The 20738-nt window shown below is 51.6% G+C and overlaps 1 protein-coding gene across 1 annotated transcript in view; it reads left to right on the forward strand.

Moving 5' to 3' along the window:
* Positions 1-460: 460 nt before the first annotated feature.
* MYH16 (myosin heavy chain 16) overlaps positions 461-20738 on the forward strand; it is a 49288-nt gene continuing 29010 nt past the window's right edge. The window contains exons 1-13 of the mRNA XM_081819323.1: positions 461-1131; positions 2943-3113; positions 4542-4721; positions 6368-6494; positions 7416-7474; positions 8353-8440; positions 9174-9291; positions 10467-10587; positions 14334-14470; positions 15775-15856; positions 18314-18487; positions 19404-19631; positions 20137-20241. Of these exons, the coding sequence (XP_081675449.1) occupies positions 721-1131; positions 2943-3113; positions 4542-4721; positions 6368-6494; positions 7416-7474; positions 8353-8440; positions 9174-9291; positions 10467-10587; positions 14334-14470; positions 15775-15856; positions 18314-18487; positions 19404-19631; positions 20137-20241 (2001 nt within the window). The 5' untranslated portion in view covers positions 461-720. The remainder of the gene's footprint in view (positions 1132-2942; positions 3114-4541; positions 4722-6367; positions 6495-7415; positions 7475-8352; positions 8441-9173; positions 9292-10466; positions 10588-14333; positions 14471-15774; positions 15857-18313; positions 18488-19403; positions 19632-20136; positions 20242-20738) is intronic.

A 20738-nucleotide genomic window follows, 5' to 3' on the forward strand; every position in this document is an offset into this window, starting at 1 on the left:
TGATAACGCGACTTCCCATTTGTTATTATGTATCAAGTGCTATGTGTCAAGCATTGGACTAAACATTGACACATCATTCTGGTTTATTCTTACGACCACCTATGATCCCCCTTTTGCAGATGACTAAACAGAGACCAGGGAGGGTAAATAAATAAAATGACTACATTGCAGAGCATCTGGTCTGAGCTCCTTGGAGGAAAACTGACCTGACTCCAGGCCAGGGTGTGTCTGATCTCCAGAGCCCACGCCCATACCACCGTGGCCACTGTGGCCCACAGGTGCCACCCCCACAACTGCAGGGCCACGGTTCTATTCTGTGGAATGAGAAGCCAGGGGTGCCTTGCCTTTCTCTTCCCTGCAGGTTGCCTTTGACGTGCTGGGCTTCAGCCCAGAGGAGAAGGTCAGTATTTATAAGCTGACAGGGGGCATCATGCATTTTGGGAACATGAAGTTCAAGCAGAAGCCCAGAGAGGAGCAAGCTGAAGTGGACACCACGGAGGGTAGGTGTTTGGCTGGGGCTGTTGACGGAGGCGGCAGCCAGTGGCAGGGGCTCACGGCTCTCTGAGGCTTCATGTGCATCTCAGAGACATGCTGTAAACCAAGAATGTTCCTTGGACATCCAGACATTGATAATCTCAGAGAGATGTGACAGAGCCATGATTTTGGTTTCTATGCTCTGCTTTGCCACGTGACCTTGAGCGAGTGTGGAAACCATCTCAGATGTCTCTTTTCTCATGGGCAACACGGCGTCTCTGCTACCTTCTCCTCCCTCCCTTCCCTAACCACAATAGATGGTGCTGGGTTTCTCTGAGGCAAGGCGTCATGTTTCTCTCATTCACCTGCTTTTTCTCTCCCTACTCAGTGGCCGACAAAGTCGCCCATCTCATGGGTCTCAATTCCGGGGAGCTCCAGAAGGGCATCACCAGGCCCCGGGTCAAAGTAGGCAATGAGTTTGTGCAAAAGGGCCAGAACATGGAACAGTGCAACAACTCCATTGGGGCTCTGGGCAAGGCCGTCTATGACAAGATGTTCAAGTGGCTGGTGGTCAGGATCAACAAGACCTTGGACACCAAGATGCAGAGGCAATTCTTCATCGGGGTGTTGGACATCGCCGGCTTCGAGATCTTTGAGGTGTGCCTGCCCTGGCATTCTGTTTCTGCTTTGGGGTGACCATTTTCCTTTTAAAAGCTACTTTTCACCATGGTTCTCTTGTTTCTCATCTTGGACCTGGGATGGGCCAATCTCAGTTGTTTGCTCTTGGGTCTCTGATTTTTGGCATCCAGAAAGTTCCATCTTCATTTGTATGGCACCAAATCATAAAGAACGGGGTGAACATACTGGGTAGAATGGGTGGCGTGCTAGAGCCAGCCTATACTGGCTCACGAGGGCCAATTGTTGAGTTTTCAGGAATTTTGTGATTCAGTTGACATCATGTTGATACATGACATCATGTTGATTCATTTACACCATGGAAATCGGCCAACACGTCAAATCAGGCTCTTCCTTCCTTCCTTCCTTTCTTTCATTTTTGAGAGAGAGAGCAAGCTGATTTACCAGCACAACACTGGTAGCCTCCCATTTCTTTCCTACACAAGAGCGACTCAAGGCTCCTCACAGACTGGTGTCGTGGGTCAGGAATATTTTACCTTTATAATTGGAGGCAGCATGACTAGGAGTCAGTAGATCTGGTTCTGGACTCAGGTTGGCCCTCAACCAGCTGTATGGCCTTAGGAAAGTAGCTACTCCTTTCAGAGCCTCAGTTTTCTCAACTCTAAAATGAACAGGCTGGAAGAGATGATCTATAAAGTTCATTTCACTCCACTATCCTATTATTTTAAGATTTCTACTGGCCACAGATGGATTTAAAAAAAAAAAAAAAACAGCTTGGCCCAGAGGCACCTGGGTGGCTCAGTTGGTTGAGCATCTGACTCTTGATCTTGGCTCAGGTCTTGATCTCAGAGTTGTGAGTTCAGGCCCCAAGGGCTCCATGCTGGACATGGAGGCTACTTTAAACACACACACACACACACACACACACACACACACACACAACTTAGCCCAATTTCTTTCAGGCTCTAAAAGGCTAATTTGACTGCTGTCTACAATAGGATCATTTAATTTCATAGGCAGAAGGAGGCTTAGAGTTTCCAAACTGTGCTCCCTGGCATCCTGGGAAGCCACTGATGGCCAGCAGTGGAGGGACTAGGGGAAAGGAGGATACTCTGCACCAACAACAGAGTGTGTGCAATAAACAAACAGGGTTCGAATCCCAGCTTGGCCACTTCCAAGCTGTGTGCCTCTCTTTCTCCACCTGTTAATGGGGACACTACTCATTCTTGCCTTGTAAGGTTTTGAGCAGGTACAGCTCACTCAGGGTCTGACACAGGGGCAGGCTCTGTGATTACAATGGCACCTCTGCTTTAACCTATTTTTCATGCGGCTGTAGCATGGGATTTCATTAAGAGAAAGCACTCTCTGATTTTTTTTTTTAAAGGCTTGTAAACTCTTCAAACCCTTTCATCCTACAGATGAGGATAAAAAAACTGCACACAGAGAGAGAACTGTCCAAAGGCACACAGGGGGTCAGAAGCATAAAGCCTCTCAAATGATTTCTATCCTGGAAAGAAAATGATTCTTTCCACAATGATTGTCATTAGCCACACAAGGTGGGATTTGAGGTTTGGGCCCCGCTCCCCAACAACCCTGCTCTGCAGGTGCTAAGCTGCTCTGGGCCTTTGCAGGGGAGGGTAACCAAGAAGGGCTTCTTGCAGGGCTGATGGAGGACTGCCCGGTGGTCAGCATTCAGGCCTCTGGGGCAGCACCTGACAAGAGTTGGCCCTCAGCAAATTTGAGCTCGGCTTGTGCCTAACCCTCAGTCCTGGTCCCAGGGAAGCTCTGTCTGGGTCCTGGCTGACGCCCCACTCTCTGCCCTCCCACTCCAGTTCAACAGCTTTGAACAGCTGTGCATCAACTTCACCAACGAGAAGTTGCAACAGTTCTTCAACCACCACATGTTCGTGCTGGAGCAGGAGGAGTACAAGAGGGAGGGCATCGAATGGGTCTTCATCGACTTTGGCCTTGACCTACAGGCCTGCATTGACCTCCTGGAAAAGGTAACCTGCTGCTCAAAGGTGGGGCTGAGAGAGAGGCCAGGGCTCTGTCCAGGCTGTGCCTCAGATGGGGATTTCACTGGGGCCTGTGGGGAGGTGGCACTAGCAACATTGCTAATGACCTTGGTTGGTCTGGCCTCTAGCTTCCTCTCTGCAAAATGGGTATGATAGTGTTGCCATGACCACTGTTAGTTGGGCTATTGGATGTCTCAAGTCACTGGCTCATCCTAAGCTACCATATGTGCATGTGTGTGGGGGGGAGAGGTGATGTATTACACCCATTTCACAGATGGGAACATTGAGGCACAGAGAAGGGAAGTAACTTGTCCAAGGTCACACAACCTGTGAATGGCAGAGTCAGGTTCTAACCCAGGCAGTCTACTGGCCACCCCTGTAATCACACCATAGGGAGCGTTTTAGCAAAGGGCCTACTTCAAGAATATATATGGTTTGATCAAATGCAGAAAATGATAGAAAAAGGACATTAACAGGACAGATGACAGAATCTGAAAAGTCTGCTCATAGTATTGTAACAATGTTAATTTCCTGGTTTTCATTATTGTTACCAAAGTTGAGTTAACATTTCCAGAAGTCCGATGAAAGACACGTAGGAATGCTTTGCACTCTTTTGCAAGTCTAAAATTACTGTGAAGTAAAAACTTAAAAAATAAAGGAAAGAAATAAAAATATGTTGTCTCTGAGGCTCAGCCTTGGGGCCGTCATAAAGAAGCTATCAGCAAGGCGGCCAGGGGTTTCTGATGTGAGACCAGCCTTAACTTCTCAGGAAAAAAAGTCTCCAAAAACAGGCTGCGTGTGCAATCCACCTGTCCCCTAACACCTACAAACACCTCCCTGTCCAGCTGTCACAGAACCTGAAATGTCCTCATGTTTGAACTTTGGGGTTAAGCACTGCCCTCTTCCAGAAATCTTCCTTAGAAATCCAGACCCTCCATAGTTTGGGGTGGGGGGAACACAGCATTTATGAGCTCCCTTGTTCTGTGAGAAGAGACCTAGAACCATCTGTGGCCCCTGGTAGCCAGGAATGTCCTTGAGGGCAAGAGCGGATAAGAGAGTTAAGTGCAAAGAGAACAGGGGCCATTGACTTTACCATTTTCCGGAGGGCCAAGACTGCCTGGCACCACTCTTTGGGAGGGATTAGCATTTGGGGAGCTATGTAGCCCCTTCTGACCTCCATCTTCCGTTAGAGTCAATGAATTCTAGCCTCTTTTAAGTCTGAATGGCCTTGGCATTTGAAGACCAGACCGTGGAGCTACGGCACCATTACCAGGGCTCCTTGCCCAGAGTTCTGCTTCCTGGCCAGCCACCTGGGTGTCTGGGGCACCCCTCCCACCGCCCCCAGGCCAACACCTGAGTGGCCCCCTTGGGGTCCTGTGGCCTCCTGTAATGCCATCCACTGCTCTTCCCTTCTAGCCCATGGGTATCTTCTCCATCTTGGAGGAACAGTGCGTCTTCCCCAAGGCCACCGACGCCACCTTCAAGGCGGCCCTGTATGACAACCACCTGGGCAAGTCTAGCAACTTCCTCAAGCCCAAGGGGGGCAAAGGCAAGGGGCCTGAGGCCCACTTCGAGCTCATCCACTATGCAGGCACCGTGAGTACCCCCTCGGCGCCCCCTGTGGCCACCTTTCTGCTGCATTCGACTCTGGCTACTGTAGGTCCTTCCTGCCCTGCCCTTCCTGATGCTTCCTGCTTCCAACTAGCACGGCCGCCATATAACAGGGCGATCGGCTCAGTGAAATGACCTCTGACTCATACTTCCTCATCACTTCTCCCTCTGAGACTTCCAAAGCAATCCAGGGAGCAGACCGCAGTTGACGCCCTCAGACCCACCAGGGCCACACCATTGGTTTGACGGCTGAACTGAGATCTTGGACAGAATTTCCAACACTTGCAAAAAGAGAAAAGAAACGCCACGAGCCCACCAATTATCCCCCAATTGATTAACTTCTTGCTCTGGCAGCTCGTGGCCACCAAACCAAAAAAATGACATCTCTGGAGTGGCTTTTTCACTCATGACAAACTTAGTCCTGGGGGAAGAGGGAGTTAAGTGCTGCCAGGACTCGGGTTCTATATGAATAATGGATAGGGGAGACAAGGTTTGTTCAGCCAGGCTTTAAGAATGAGTTTGGTTTCCTTGGGATTGCAGTATTGCCATAAATGCCAAGGCTCCTGTTACCACCGGCGTCTGTTGAGCCTCTGTGGGTTTAACTGCAGGCAAACAGCAGTCTTAGAACAGAGCTGTCAGGAAAGCTGCTGTTGGATTGGGCACTGGGGCCAGGAGTTGATGATCTCATCAACCATAACAATGCCAATCACTTGGAAAATGAATTGTGCCAATGCCTAGAGCAAACAGTGGTTTGGGAGCCTGATTGAAGTGCTCTACCTCACCTCCCTCAATGAAATGAGAAGAGCTCCGTATTTGTAGCAATGGAATATTCAAAGTCTAATGGGGCCTCTGCAACGCTAAGAAGCCTCTAAAGTAAGGCCCGGCAGTGATAAATGTCTATACGCTATATAAGAGAAGGAAAGCCCAAACCCAAAGGTTTTGGCTTCTTATCTGCTTCCCTCAGTTCCTTATGCTCAGTGGGAGAATCTGAAAAGCGGTTCCTCTTTGCCTCTCCAGCTCAGGTCATGTGGCAAAATGGGAAGCAGAAATTAATGGATATCCAATTACCTGAGCACAGGGAGCCCCCAGTTCTAGATGGATGGAGCCCCCCCTTCCACTAGGCATTGGCCAGGGGATATGTGCCCTTGAGCAAGGAGAGATCAGACACCCTTGTAGGGCGCTCTTCATGTAGCTTGGGATTTTGCTGGTCAAGGCCAGTCACTCACAGCAAGGGCTGAGCCTGGAAGATCAATCCACCTGGGTAGAAAAAGAGCCAGAGGTTAGGCAGGCTCAGAGTAGCCAGCAGAGCAAGACATGCAAGAGGAGGTCACAGCCTGACGGAAAGTAGCTAGAGAGTCCTGGTTTGTCAGAAAAGCTCGGAGACAGGGTGGCCTAAACAGGCAAACTGCGAATGCCCAAGAAAGCAGATAATATGGACTCTACCTCATACTGTGGTTCAGGGACATCCCAGGACTCCAGAAAAGGTCAAGAATGGAAGCCCCCGGAGATGGGGTTGAAGGTTGCTCCTGGGAGCCCCGAGCAAGCTGAGCTGTAGATAAAGGTTCTGGCTGTGGGACCTGGAAGGCGGAGTCTGGACCTGAAGGTAACCACTGGCACTTGCCCCCCTCCAGGTGGGTTACAACATCACAGGATGGCTGGAGAAGAACAAAGACCCCCTGAATGAAACAGTGGTGGGCTTGTTCCAGAAATCATCCCTGGGACTCCTGGCCATTCTCTTCAAAGAAGAGGAGGCTCCAGGTACAGCTGACCCCTTGTTGTGTACAGTCTCCCTGGACTGATGCCTTTTAGTGACCAAAATGGAAATAAGGAAACAAAACTCTCTCATTCAACTCTTGCTAAATGGATAAATGAATGACAACTTGCTTGAGGTAGGCCATGGACGATGGTGCAATGGAGAGATGCAGATGCCTTCTGGGAAATTCCATCAACTGAATTGATCGCTGGGCCCGTATCCCCTGTAGGTGGAGCGATACTGCTTTGGAAGAGTTGAGGCCCAAATGCTGTGTCCTTATTTTCTGCTCCCTGTTCTCTGTCTGAGGCAAAGCCCAATCCCAGCCCTGGGAAACACCCCAGGGTGGGAGCTGTCCAATGTGGCCGCCACTCAGAGGGGCAAGAACTACAAATTTCCTCAAATTCAGAGATGTTTTCACCATCAATATGCAATTCCTCCAGATGGTCTGTGGGCTCCTCTTCCTTCCCAGACAATGGGAACAGTGTGTCCTCTTGTGTAGCCCTAAATCACAAAAGAATACACACTCTTCCGAGAGCATAACACCCCTTTTGACAATTAGGCCACAGTCATCCGATTCACCCATTTCCTGGTAGATCTCCCTTTCCTGGTGTGAGGGCCCCACCTAAGCTTGTCCCAAGAAACGACTTTTTTTTTTGAGAGAGAGAGATTGAGAGTGCAGGGAGGGGCAGAGGGAAAGAGAATCTCAAGTAGACTCCCCACTGAGCATGGAGCCCAACACAGGGCTCGATCCCAGGACCCTGAGATCATGACCTGAGCCGAAACCAAGAGTCAGATGCCAACCAGGCGCCCCCCAAGAAAAGCCTTTTTAAACCAGAGAATGCATCTCCTTGACACAGAACACTTAATAGGGCTGACTGTCCCCATGCTGTGTTCTGACATGAAACATGCTTGTCTTTCTTCCTCAGCTGGAAGCAAGAAGCAGAAGAGAGGGTCTTCCTTCATGACAGTCTCCAACTTCTACAGGGTGAGTATGGGGCTGCCCCACAGGCCACTTTACATCCAGTGAACCCTCCCCTCCATCAAACCCTCCCTTCTAATGGTGTGGTGGTGTGCCTCCCACCTCCCAGCCCAGGACAGGATGATTTCATTTCTATGCCTATGGCTGCCTCTTTCACTCGAGGAGTTTGCTTCCTTCTGAAGGGGTCACGGAACCACAGGACCTCAGGGCAGAAAAGATCCATAGAGATGGTGCAGTCCAACCATGTTATTTCAGACTGAAATCCAGAGAGTGGTATCAATGGACATATCAGTGCCTAAGATCTTGAGCCCTAGAGTTGGCTGGCAGATCTTCTGGGCTGATCACAACTTCTACAGATTTGGGGCATGACTGGGGACACATTCCAAAGTGCAGAAGGGCAGCCAATAGGGAGATGTTGCACGAAGAAAGATTTCAGTATTTCCCAAGGATCTAGCTGCCCTAAGGCAGAGGGGGCTACCTCATTAGAGGTATCCAAGCAGAGGAGGAGGGACCATCCAGTGGGGAGGGTAACAATGGGTAGGGGTTTGTCCTCACAGGCATACGATTCCTTCTAGTACTGAGACTCTATGATGAGCCAGCACTGAGTCAGGAAGGGCCCTGCTTACTGAAAACTATGTCACCTTAGGCAAGTCCCTCTGAGAGGACAGCCACTGCCCAAGATGCTATCCATTACGATAGCCCATAGCCCTAGGTGGCGTGTGGGTACTGGAAAAGAGGCTGGTGTGGCAGAAGAACTCAATTTGAATTTAAAATTTAATTTAATTAATTGAACTCTAAATAAACACCTCTGCTGAGCATGGGTGTCCTGCAACACCAATACTGAGCTCTACTCAGTCCTTCTGTTTCTTTTTCCTCCAACCCAGGAGCAGTTGAATAAGCTGATGACCACCCTCCACAGCACCGCTCCCCATTTTGTCCGCTGTATTGTCCCCAACGAGTTCAAGCAATCAGGTACATCATGGGGCTCTGTGAAGTTAGTGTTTGCTCAAATGAAGTCCCCCCCCCCGCTTTAAAGAAGTTTAATTACTTTTGAAGTATGAAGTACCGTCTCTCTTTTTTTGCCTCCTTCTCCTCCCACCAATTTTTTCAAACTTGGACAATTTTGACCCACCAAAACAGTAACAATTAATAAAAATAGCTAACATTTGTTGAGCGCAAACTGAGCTACTTTTAATTGCCAGGGATGATTGGGGCAAAGCAGGGCACCAAAGGATCCCCCCAAAAATGGATCATCCAGGGGTGCCTAGGCTGCTTGGTTGGTGGAGCATCCGACTCTTGGTTTTGGCTCAGGTCATGATCTTAGGGTCCTGGGACTGAGCCCTGCATCGGGCTCTGTATTCAGCACAGAGTCTGCTTGTCTCTCTTTCTCCCCCTCTGCTCCTTCCCTTGCTCACACACTCTCTCTCTCTCTCAAATAAATAAAATCTTTTAAAAAATGGATCATCCAAAAATCATGTTCTAGCTGCTTTGTAAAGCAAAAATCGTGTTCGGGCTGAGTGGGCACCAGGTGGAAGTCACATTCAGGGGCGCCTTTGGGTCTCGGCTGAATTGTGGGGCCCCCTGACAGTGATGGCAGGAGACTGGGGTTGGCGACACAGATGCTCAGTTAGCTTTCTGCAGTGGCAAGGAGTAGCCTGCCCCACCAGAGAGTCCTGACGGCATCCTGTGCCCTCCCCCTTGGCAGGCGTGGTGGACGCCCACCTGATCATGCACCAGCTGGCTTGTAATGGAGTCCTGGAAGGCATCCGTATTTGCAGGAAGGGCTTCCCAAACAGGATGCAGTACCCAGAGTTCAAACAGAGGTGAGTGGTGTCTCCCTGATACCGTGAGTCTACAGTTCTCAGTTTCCAGGGACTAATTGAGAAATATGGTCCTGTTGTCGCAGACGCTACACCTCACAGCAGATACCACCTCACTGCCATTATGTTAGTATGCTCTGGCCTGACTTACAACTGCTAGAACCTGCATTTCTTTGCCTGAGGGCCTTCTCTGGCTCTGGAGCCTGCTTTGCTACTTGGCAGGCTGAAAGTCTCAGGAAGTAATGCCTCCCCAGGGAGCAGCCCTCAACCAGTGACTGAGGACAACTGGCGTAGAAATACTTCAACTCCCTCACCCTTCTTGGTGGGCTAACTATGAGGCATGTTCTATACTGGCTTCCAGATAAGGATCTAACAATACGCTCTCCAGGTTAAATTTTTAAAAATAATAAAAATTTAAAAGCCCTGATTTGTAGTGTCTTTGGATTTCCATGGGATAAACACTCCCATGGCTGATTTCGAGCCATCAATGTGACGTCACTGAATGACTGAATGTGGGGTTGGGAAGAGATGCACACAGTTGGCTCTTGCAGGTTCCAGCACACCACTGTTCCCAGTGTCCCCCAGCAGCATTAAGCCCCAGCTGCCCATTGTGATAACTGATCTGATAACATGCCTCTTATTGACTTCCCTGACCCCCTTCCCAACCCTGCAGCTCCCCCCACCAATAAACTATTTGCACTTGGATCCTCGTCTCAAGGTCTGCTTCTGGTGGAACCCAAACTAAGACCTCCACCTTAGGCATTGTTTTCCTTCTACCCCCTCCCCACCTGCTAGAACAAATGACCACAGATGGACGGAGCAGGACAAGTCACTAGAGGTCATCTTGTCCAAGCCCTCTGAAGGCTCTAAACAGGGAAGGACCTGCTGGCAGGTCAGGAAAAACAGTGCTTCTCCTATGCCTGGAAGGAAAGATCAGGAAGGAAAGATTCTGGTGTCTTCATTTCTAGGAGCACCTGCCTCCTCCTGAACTCCTGACCCACACCAACGTTCGCTCTCCAAGGCCTCCTGTCAGTCCCACCCCACGGCCTGCTGTGGCCATCTGTAAAACAGGTCTAACCCTCGACTCCAAGGCCATCGCAAAGATCAGCTGCATGGATGTGCTTCCTGAGCTACCAGCTTGGGCACGATGATGACTGTCATTGTCTCTCCCCCACCAGGTACCAAGTGCTCAACCCCAACGTGATTCCTCAGGGATTCGTAGACAACAAGAAGGCCTCAGAGCTGCTGCTCGGGTCCATCGACCTGGATGCGAATGAGTACAAAATCGGGCACACCAAGGTATGGTCTTCCGGTGGCACTCCCTCCCTATGCCACCCAGCCTTGTCCCCAGAAGGTGGGCTTCAGGGGGTGAATTCCAGCTCGGCCGCTGACCAGCTACCTGCCTTGGGGAAGCCCTCCCACAGCTGCTGAGAGCCTCAGTTTCCTCCTCTGAAAAAGGAGAGCTGATACAGCTGATCTCATGGGATTTGGGAGGTGATTAGCAATAATGTGGGTGAGGACCCAGTTCAGACAGGTACTTAATAAATGGTAGATTATTTCCTAGACCTGTATGAGCCCCAGTCAGAATCAAGGTCCTGGGTTTGACTGGGGCATGAAGCTGTGTGTGGTGGGGGGTGAGGTCTGAGAGTGAAGCACCATAATCCCAGCCCACCCACACCGAAAGCTCCAGGCCTGAGCTGGCAGGTGAGTCGGTGCTGACTCAGAGAGTCTGCCTGATCCTAACTCACAGGGCGTGGGCTGCCCTGTGTCTGTCCCACTTCCTGGCCCTGCAGAGTTCAGTTGGGATCAGCAGGGCCAGCCGGGTTAATGGTGCGAGGTGTCCATTTACAGCTGCCCAAGCAGACTGCACCCCAGCATGACAACCAGGGTGATCCAGGAGGGGTCCCAGCTTTGCATTCGGGAGCATCAGGCTCAAAGCCTGCCTCTGTGTAGCCCACAGGCCTGCTGGAGCACGTGGATGCTCCAGGCTGTGTGTGCATCCCACACATCTGGCCGCTTAGCAAAGCTCGCAGAGCACCTCCCGTGCCAGGTGCGGTTCAAGGCTCTAGGGATACACCAGTGAACAGAACAGAGTCCCCAGCTCCCTGGAGCTTGCTTCTGGTAGTCAGTGCTGGCAGAATTGTTCACGCTGCTGTAGAATGTGCCAGAACTATTAGCTTTGGCCTCCTTCACAATTAAGAGATGCTGTGTACAGCTAAACTGACTTAGAGGAACACTTCAGGTTTTGTCAGAATCACTGAATACCAGCTGCTTCCCCCACCCCCACCTTTGAAGGATGGGAAACTTGAGGAAGCGGGGACAGGGGCATGGAGCTGATGTGCCCAGTTCCACAGAACTAGGCGGGATGGAGCAGGCCTCGGGCCCCATGACGCTGCTGGCGGGAAGGGGAGCTGGGGCTGCTGTTGCCAGCATGTGACACTGCTATTGGCTGGGCAAACAGACTGCAGTTCGTGGTTGTGCAAGGGTTGCACTGGGAACCTCGGGTCCAGATAAAGGCCTGGGGATGCTGGGGACAGCTTAGCTCCCCAAGGACCAGGCAGGTTCTGGTGGCAGAGGTAGAACAGAGAACAGGATGATTCTGCCTGTCAGCTGTGTCCCTTATCCCCATCGTTGGCGCGTGTGGGCCCCAGCCCCAGCCACATGCTCACCTCACTGCTCCTAAAAGGACACACCTCAACGAGCAGCCATTGTGAAATATCAAGAAACATTTCATGAAATCAAGCCCAATGTCTCAACCCCATGGTGGCTAGCTCTTTGGGTTTTTGTGGGGGAGGAAGGCAAGGAGAGAGAGCATTCTTTTCCATTCTTTTCCGGTTGGTATCCATAGCATCCACATAAAAGATTAGCTGGGGGCTCTGCTCCCTGCCCCAACGTGTGGAATCGCAGACTCTCGGGGCTGGGAGGACTCAGGGTCCTGCACTCCCACTGAACAGGAGGGGAGATCGAGGCCTCCCCAAGGAGAGTGGCTTGGCTAAAGTCACATAGCACATCCAAGGCAGGCTGACACCAGGTACAGGTCTCCTGGCTCCTTCTATCCTTCTAGAAGTTTCTATCATGTCCTACAAAAAGATGTTACATTATGAAACATACTAATAATAAAACCACCCATGAGCCCACTTAAAAATCCAGAACTTAATCTTTGCATCTCTTTCCTCTCTTCCCTCCCCACCCCCAGGAGTAACCTTTGTCCTGAATGTTAACCATCCTCCTGCCTTTTAAAAAATAGTTTTATCATATATGCATCTGGCCCCGGGTTTTGCCTGGTTTTGAGCTTCATGGAAGATTCATACTTGAGGGCGCCTGGGTGGCTCAGTCGGTTAAGCGACTGCCTTCGGCTCAGGTCATGATCCTGGAGTCCCTGGATCGAGTCCCGCATCAGGCTCCCTGCTCAGCGGGGAGTCTGCTTCTCCCTCTGACCCTCCTCCCTCTTGTGCTCTCTGTCTCTCATTCTCTCTCTCGCAAATAAATAAATAAAATCTTTAAAAAAAAAAAAAAGATTCATACTTGATATACCCTTCTGTAACATGCTTCTAACACTTCATTGTATGTCCAAGATTCATCCTTGTTGTTTGGAACATGACATTCATTCATCGTCATTGTCATATGAGGCTGCCTCAGACAGCCAAGCCACAATTACCCTTTCTTCTCTCCTTGGAAATTGATTTTTTTCAGTTTTTTTTTTAGGATTTTATTTATTTATTTGAGAGAGAGAGAGAAAGCACCAGTCAGGGGAGGGGCAGAGAAGCAGACTCCCCGCTGAGCAGGGAGCCCGATGTGGGACTCGATCCCAGGACCCTGGGATCATGACCTGAGCGAAGGCAGACGCTTAACCAACTAAGCCACCCAGGTGCCCTGGAAATTGATTTTTTCCCCCCCTGCAGTTATTAACAATGCTACTTTGAATATCTTTGCACATGGTCCTACATAGGGGTTTCTCTAGAACGAAATTCTCAGCCTTGGCTGTACATTAGAATCCTTTTGGAGAGAGGTAAAAATACCAATGCCAGAGCCTCACCCCAGAAATTGTTTGAAATCACCTATGTCAAGGTGTCAGCATCTTTCCAAGGCCCTCCAGGCAGAAACGATGTGCAGCCAGGGCAGAGATCGATATGTTAATGCTGAGGAGGCTAGCTGCCTGTTTCGGAGTGTGCAAACATCTAACTTGACAAGGGAATGCCAAACCACTTTCCAAAACTGTTGTACCAACTCACCTTGATCCACAACCTTGCCAACACTTGCCTTTTCGGAAGTCTTAAAAGTTACAGGTGGAGGGAGGAGGGATTGGTACCTTGCGATCTTAATTTGCATTTCCCTGAGGTTGGGTCTTTCCTGATCTTTCGAACACATTGCAAAGCTGGCCCTGTTTTCCTGGGCATGTGTCCCATTCACACATCAGAGCTGGGTGCCTGAAATTGTGCAGCATTGGTAAAACCCTGTATCCTTTCTACAAAGTCGACCCCACCCCCACCCTCACTAGCCCCTCTTCCCACTCCCAGGTCCCTGGGGGACCGGGATGGTGCAAAGGCTGTTTTGCATGGTGGTAAAAGAAGGCAGGCCCCTTGCCACCCTGGCTGCTGGGCAGTCACCATAGCAGCAAGGATCATGAATATCACCTTTCACTTAGAGCTTCGCAGTTTATACAGACTTTTCTACCCAATATCTCTATCTAATTCTTATAGCAACCCTCAGGGAGGGATCAACATCCCCATTTCACAGATGAGGAATTGAGGCCCTGAGATGTGAGGAGACGTGTCCAGGGTAACCCAGCTAGGAAGTGCAAGGCCCACAGGAGGAGCCAAGCGCAGGGGGAAACCGACGCTGGGGCCGGCAGTGGTCCTGCTATTGGCGGTGTCCAGGCTGGGGCCAGCTGTTCCCGAGGGGCCTCAAACCACCAGCACCAGACTGGCCCTCTTAACTTTTAAGGACCTTTCCGAACCTCTGGTGCTTGAATTTAAAACTCCCCGCCAAGTGGCTGCCACCGGTGATAGCTGGGCTATTTTCAGGTGAGTGTGTCTTTCCCCTAGGTATTCTTCCGAGCTGGCATCCTGGCTAAGCTTGAGGACATGCGGGACGAGCGGCTGGCCAAGATCATGACAATGTTACAGTGTCGCATCCGGGGTTTCCTTATGAGGATCGAGTTCAAGAAGATGCTGGAACGAAGGTAGCACGCTCACAAGCACCAATGGGGCAGGACCACGGAGGCCACGCTCACCCACAGGGGATGACCAGGGACCCCGCCACACACACAGGCCTCAGCCCCATTAGCGACACTGGGCAGTGAGATGATGCCAGTGTCTTCGCCGGCCCAAAGAACCCTGTTGGGGGTCTGTATTAGTTTTCTGGGGTTGCCGTAACAAAGCACCACAGCCTGGCTGCCTTAAAACAGTGGAAATGTATTTTCTCACGGTTCTGGAGGTCGGCCATCTGAAATCAAGTTGTTGCAGGCCACACTCCCCCCGAAGCTCTAGAGGAGGATCCTTTCTTGCTTCTTCCAGTCCCAGTGGCCCCAGGCGTTTCTTGGCTCGTGGCCACATCCTTCCGATCTTTGCCTCTGTTTTTGCAAGGCCTTCCCTCTGTGTCTGCGTCTCCACACCGGCTTCCTTCTTTTTATATGGACACCGGGCATCTTGGGTTAGGGGCCCCCCTTTCTCTAGTATGACCTCTTAACCTAAGTAATGACATCTGCAAAGACCCTATTTCCAAAACAAGGTCACACTCACAGGGACTAGGGGTTAGGACTTCAGCATTTCTTTTGGAAAGGGACACAGTTCAACCCCTAACAGGGACCACCTAATATAAATCCTTCTCCTACAGCCTACCGGTCACTGCCCCTTATTTATCCGTGTGATGATACTATGACAGGGATGTGGTAGGGCCAGCACCCCCTGGAAACTGAGGCCAGAAGGGTGAAGGGCCTGGCCCCGGTTCATGCGGAAAGAGTCAAGACTAGAACCCAGAAGTCCTCACTCCAAGTCCTTGCCCCTGGAATCATGTTTCCCGGCGGTCTCTCTCAGAAAATAGCTCAGGCTCCCCTGGTTGGCCTCTGGTCGACTCTGGCTCTTTGTTGTAGTATTAGTCATAGCATTAGTAATAATAACAGTAATGAGCAAATAACAGCAATAATGAGCTCCTGATATCCACCAGGCCCTCTTCGACCCTGACTGAAGGCAGGGACTCCAGTTAGTGGCTGAGGGTAGGACAGCAGCCCAGCCCAACCCGGGGCCTCAGTAAATCACAGTCTGTTCAAGGTGCCAGGGACAAGGAGGTGGATTCCAGAGAGTGCAGATGGATAGGATGAAGAGAATAATGGGTGATTTCCTGCGAGGGAGCAGAGGGAAGGGAAGCGTAAGAAGAAATGAGTGGTCTGTCTCGGCCTTGTGCTGTCTGGGAGGAACCGTTCCATCAGGGAAGCCGAGCCCCAACACCTAAGCTTTAATCCATGAGACGCCGGCTTCCCTTTTGCAGAATCGGCCTGAAAGTCATCCAGCGGAACACACGCAAATTCCTGGAGCTGCGTTTCTGGGGCTGGTGGAAGCTCTACAATAAGGTAGGGCTCGGGGGCCAGGCCAGCCTGCTGCTGTGGGGGGACGGGGGGCCTTGGGCCTGGGTGGGAGGCCACAGGATGCTGCAGGCAAGGTCCAAAAATGAGTCCAAGGAGGAATCTAGCCTCCTTCCAGACAGGGGCGAATTCCTCCCTGAGGAACAATCACAGTGTGTCTTCCTGCCTCATCTCATCCCTCAAAATAACATCCTGTTAGGATGGAGAGCCTCCGCCCGACACACACTACAAAAAGTGGGCTTGGTTATCAGCACCTCTCCCTGGGCATGTTGAGGCATCTTCAATTTCTTTAGTGAAGTGCTCAGCTTTAGAGCTGGAGTGACCTCAGGAAATCATGGGGTCTGACCTCCCAGTTCTCAGGTTCTTCTGAGACAGCAGAGAAGGCAGTGAGTCAGCCAGGTGGTGGGGCTGCGGGACCCCCAAGCAACCAGCCTGTCCTTAACCAATGCAGGAGGCCATGAACCATCCTCCTGATGCAGGTAGAATCATAGTGGGTGATGGCGTCCCGGCCTCAAGCCCCCGTTCAGGGGGCACACTCCTCGTGCCATGGCTGGACGCAGGGCTGCCACATTCAGGACCCGGGTGGATGGCGGATGGTGATGTCTCAGGGGCCGTGTGCAGGGGTGGGTCCTCTCTCTGGCCCTGAGGCCCCCACGACTTGTGCAGAAGCTTCTTTCCCCTCCCCGTGGGAAAGCGCTTTCTAACACAGTGCTGGCCACAGGTTCAAAGGAGGGAGAGTAAGGTCTGCATCTCCAAAGGCACCCACACAGGCCAGCCCCCTCAAGGGCCTGAGATGGCAGAGGAGTCCAGATGAGCATTTCTCAGAGTTCAGTCATCACCGCTCATTTCCCCACCTGTTCTATGACGGACCTTCTTTCCTTATGTCAACTCACTTTTTTATTTTGAAATTTTTATTTTAAAAGGAAACTTGTATCCTTATCTGCTTTAATCTCGTCCTAAGCAAGCGTTATCCAAAAAATGGTGGGTTTGACGAGTTCTTTTCCGTTTTTAAAAATTATTTAAAAAAATGATTCATTCAGTTTCTTATTCTTAAAAGTTATTTTTAAAGTAACTATGTAATGATGAATATCAAAGGTTTCTATGCAATGCCAAATCTATCTCATCTGCCCTCTTGGTATTGGCGTTGCCCCCTGGGAAGCTCCAGACCAACAGCCTTTAAGATTCTTTCAGGCGGGACACCAGTGGTCACGGATGAGGAGACAAAGCCTGAAAACCTCCCGTTCTTTACTAGAAAGTAAAACCACTAATTAAACACGGTGGAGCAAGGTTCTGTTCCAATGAGTAAAAGAGTAAAATAAAATAAAAATCCTTTACTCTTAGTTTTTAATTAGGTTCTAATCTTATTTAAGCCAGATAGGATGAATCGATGGGGAAAAAAATACACATTGTGGGAGGCTTTCACGGAATAAAAAGGATTACGTAGTTGTGTGTTTACATGGACCTGCCACCGTGCCATCCCAGGTCCCTACAGCCCAGGCTGGTAATGAGGCGTCCCTGTCATCTTCCAAGAGAGGTGATGCCTTCTCCCAAATCCATCTCCACGGGGAGTTTGCCCTCTGGAGAAATGCAACCATTGGTCAGGAAATACCCTGAGAGCCTGTCCTGCCAGCTCCGCTCGGAGCTGTAGGGACACAGAGGGCACGAGGGAGATTTTTGAAGGGCTCAAGGTCTAGCAGGGCAGAGGAGTATGAGTGGAGCGAGCTGATGGACCCAGGCACTGATGCAGGGTAAGAAGGGCCAAATGCGAAGAGAGGTCCGGATGGGTGCAGTGGGTGCTGCCGAGGAGCAGGTGCTCCCGGCCGGCAGAGAGACAAAGCAGGCCCAGCCCTACAGAGCCGAGAGCAAGGGGGGCAGCGGCCACGAGGCAGGACGTACCAGCTGAGCTGGAGCAGGGTGAGCGAGGCTTGGTTGTGGGAGGCCTGGAGGATCACATAGGGGAACAGATGAAAGAAGTAAGTGAGAGAGACAGAGAGAGACACTAAGAATCTACACATGACAGAGAGATAGAGACAGAGACACTGAGAATATACATAAGCAGAGATAGACACAGAGAGGGAGGAATCAGTAAGGGAGAAAGGCAAGGGAAACCAGAGCTTGAATTCAGCCAGGGCTCCCAAGCACACACAATTTACAGAACAGATGTAAGCACTGGGCGTGGTTAGATGCCAAGGAACACCTCACTCGGTGTCTCGTAGGGTCAAAGAGCACCCTGAGGATTGGTCCTAAGCAAGGATGGGCCTTCTCTGTGGAGGCTAGGGATGCTTTTGGGGATCTGTGGAGGGGTTCCACCTCACGGCTGTAAAAGCTGCTTTCCACCCCAGTGGGGGTGTGAGGTCCCATCTGAGGCAGAGCCCCCACAGCCCACCACCGAGCCCCCGGCAAAGCCCATGCCCCTGACACAGTATGGTGTTGCTCACCACTCAGGTCAAGCCGCTCCTGAACGTGGCTCGGCAAGAGGAGGAGATGAAGGCCAAGGAGGAGGAGCTGAGGAACGCCATGTCCAAGACACAGGAGCTGATAAACAGGGTGAAGGAGCTGGAGGAGAAGATCGCCACGCTCAGCCAGGAGAAGAACGACCTCACCATCCAGCTACAGGCCGTATGTGGGGACCTGGAGGGGAGTGGAGGGAGGGAGCAGGAGCTGGGGGCCCTGGCAACTACCAGGATCCCCAGGGTCACTGAGAGTCAGACCCAGGGAGGGAGGGAGGGCTGGAGAGCCTTCTGAGAAGCCGTGTACGAGTGAGATCACAGGGATAAAAAACCACCCACTGATAGAAGCACCTTCATGGGCTCTACCCCTTTATGCCTCACAATGATGATTTCCTGCATTGTGCAGACAAAAAAACTGAATTTCAATAATGTTATGCCGTGAACCATAAGTCACACAGCTGGTCTGGCTCGACTCTGTGGCCAGTTGTCGTCCTACACCACTGACCCCATCTCGGGGAGACCCCAGTGGACACCCAGGTTGTCCCTCTTCTGCCCCTTCCTGTCCACTTGACCTTTGACAACCCCACCCTCCTCTGAATATCAGTTTCCTCATCCCTAAACTGTAGCTTATGGTAACATCTGCCTGGCTTGCCCCTCAGGGTTGTTATAAGGAGGAACTGCGGATGGGAAATGGCTTGTGAACACAAAAGTGCTAACTCAGCGCTGGGAGCCATTTGGGCAGATGGCCCAGGCCCCACTGACAGATGGAGGCACAGGCACATCTGGGCTCAGCAGATGGGAGGGCAGAGCCTGCACCACCAGTGTGGTGCAGCCTGAGTGTCCTCCCCTTCTCCTGGACCACCTCTGCTAACACCACCTTAACTGGGATCTCGTGGAAATGCAGATTTAAATGCAACAGGTGTGAGGCCTGAGACTTGGCATCCTAACCAGCTCACAGGTGATGCCGCTGGCGGTCTGGGGACGGCACTGCTAGACGATGTTTTGTCGCACACATCGCGTGGGGCTCGGAGCTCATGCCTGGACCCCTTTGGGACCCCTTTGACGGGTGCTCGCTCTTCCCCCAGGAGCAAGAGAACCTGATAGATGCTGAGGAGCGCCTGACCCAGATGATGAAGACCAAAATGGAGCTGGAGAGCCAGATTTCCGACATGCGGGAGCGGCTGGAGGAAGAGGAAGGCACGACGGCCTCCCTGAGTGCCACCAAGCGCAAGCTGGAGGGGGAGATGAGCGACCTCAAGCGGGACCTGGAGGGCCTTGAGACCACACTGGCCAAGACAGAGAAGGAGAAGCAGGTGAGGAGGCCCTGGAGCCTGACCACACTCCTCACCAGAACTGGGAAGCCTACAGGGGTCACACCTAGAGTCCCCACTGTAGGACTGCCCAGGACCCTCGCCATCAGCCACATGGGGCTATTAACTTAGCTCGATGCAATTTAAAATGTGGTTCTGCTGTTGAGCTAGCTGCATTCTGAGTGCTCAGTAGCCACACGTAGCTGGCGCTACCATGTCGGATGGGCAAGTCTGGTGGGGCCCAAGGGTCTAGTCTCTTAAGACACCGCTGACATCTGAGGACTGGGCTTGAATAGCAAAGGCCTGAACTGGTAGCTCTCACTGCTGCCCTCACCCTAAGATTCTGACGTGGTTGGCTGGAGTGTGCCCTGGGCCTTGGCATTTCTCAGGCTTCCAGGTGACTCTGGACCATAGCCAAGCTGCAGGGCCCCTCTCTCAGAGCAAGTGCCTCCCCCAAGGGTGTTCCCAGACTTAAGGGCCTGTCTCTCTCTCCCACCCCCATTTCCAGGCCCTGGATCACAAGGTCCGCACCCTGACTGGGGACCTCTCGCTGCGGGAAGACTCCATCGCCAAGCTCCAGAAGGAGAAGAGGGCCTTGGAGGAGCTACACCAGGTAGGCATCACCGGTTTGCCCTTGGCAGAGCAGGTGGAGCTCGGAGACTGAAGACCTGGGTTCAAATCTTGGCCTTGCTGCCCCTCAGCTGGGGCCCGTAGGGAAGGCACAGAGTCTCCCAAAATCTCAGTTTCCTCATCAGTGAAGTGGGTGTTGTCGTGTCTTGCTGCTGTCCTCCCAGGTTTGTTGTAAGTGGGGTGATCCTGTAATTTATCACCCAAACTAGGACAGTTTGAGAGTCCCGGGTGCGCTGGAAGGCATGGTTCCCAGACTCACCAGGATGAAGTGAGGTGCACAGACGTGCCCCATGAGTGACACAACATTGAACCCTGATATAGCTCGGCAACAAAGGGCATGAGCTCTTGTCATGGGGAGACCCACTCAAGTGTTATGGGCTCAGGGTCCTGAACACAGAGCCAGCTCCGACCAGCCACCGGTGCTGACCGTGGCACAGACCACTTCCTCGGTCTAGAGACACAGGTACAAAGAGCAAGCTG

This window comes from Leptonychotes weddellii, chromosome 5, assembly GCF_054177405.1.
Source record: "Leptonychotes weddellii isolate Sample4059 chromosome 5, ASM5417740v2, whole genome shotgun sequence".
Taxonomy (NCBI): domain Eukaryota; kingdom Metazoa; phylum Chordata; class Mammalia; order Carnivora; family Phocidae; genus Leptonychotes; species Leptonychotes weddellii.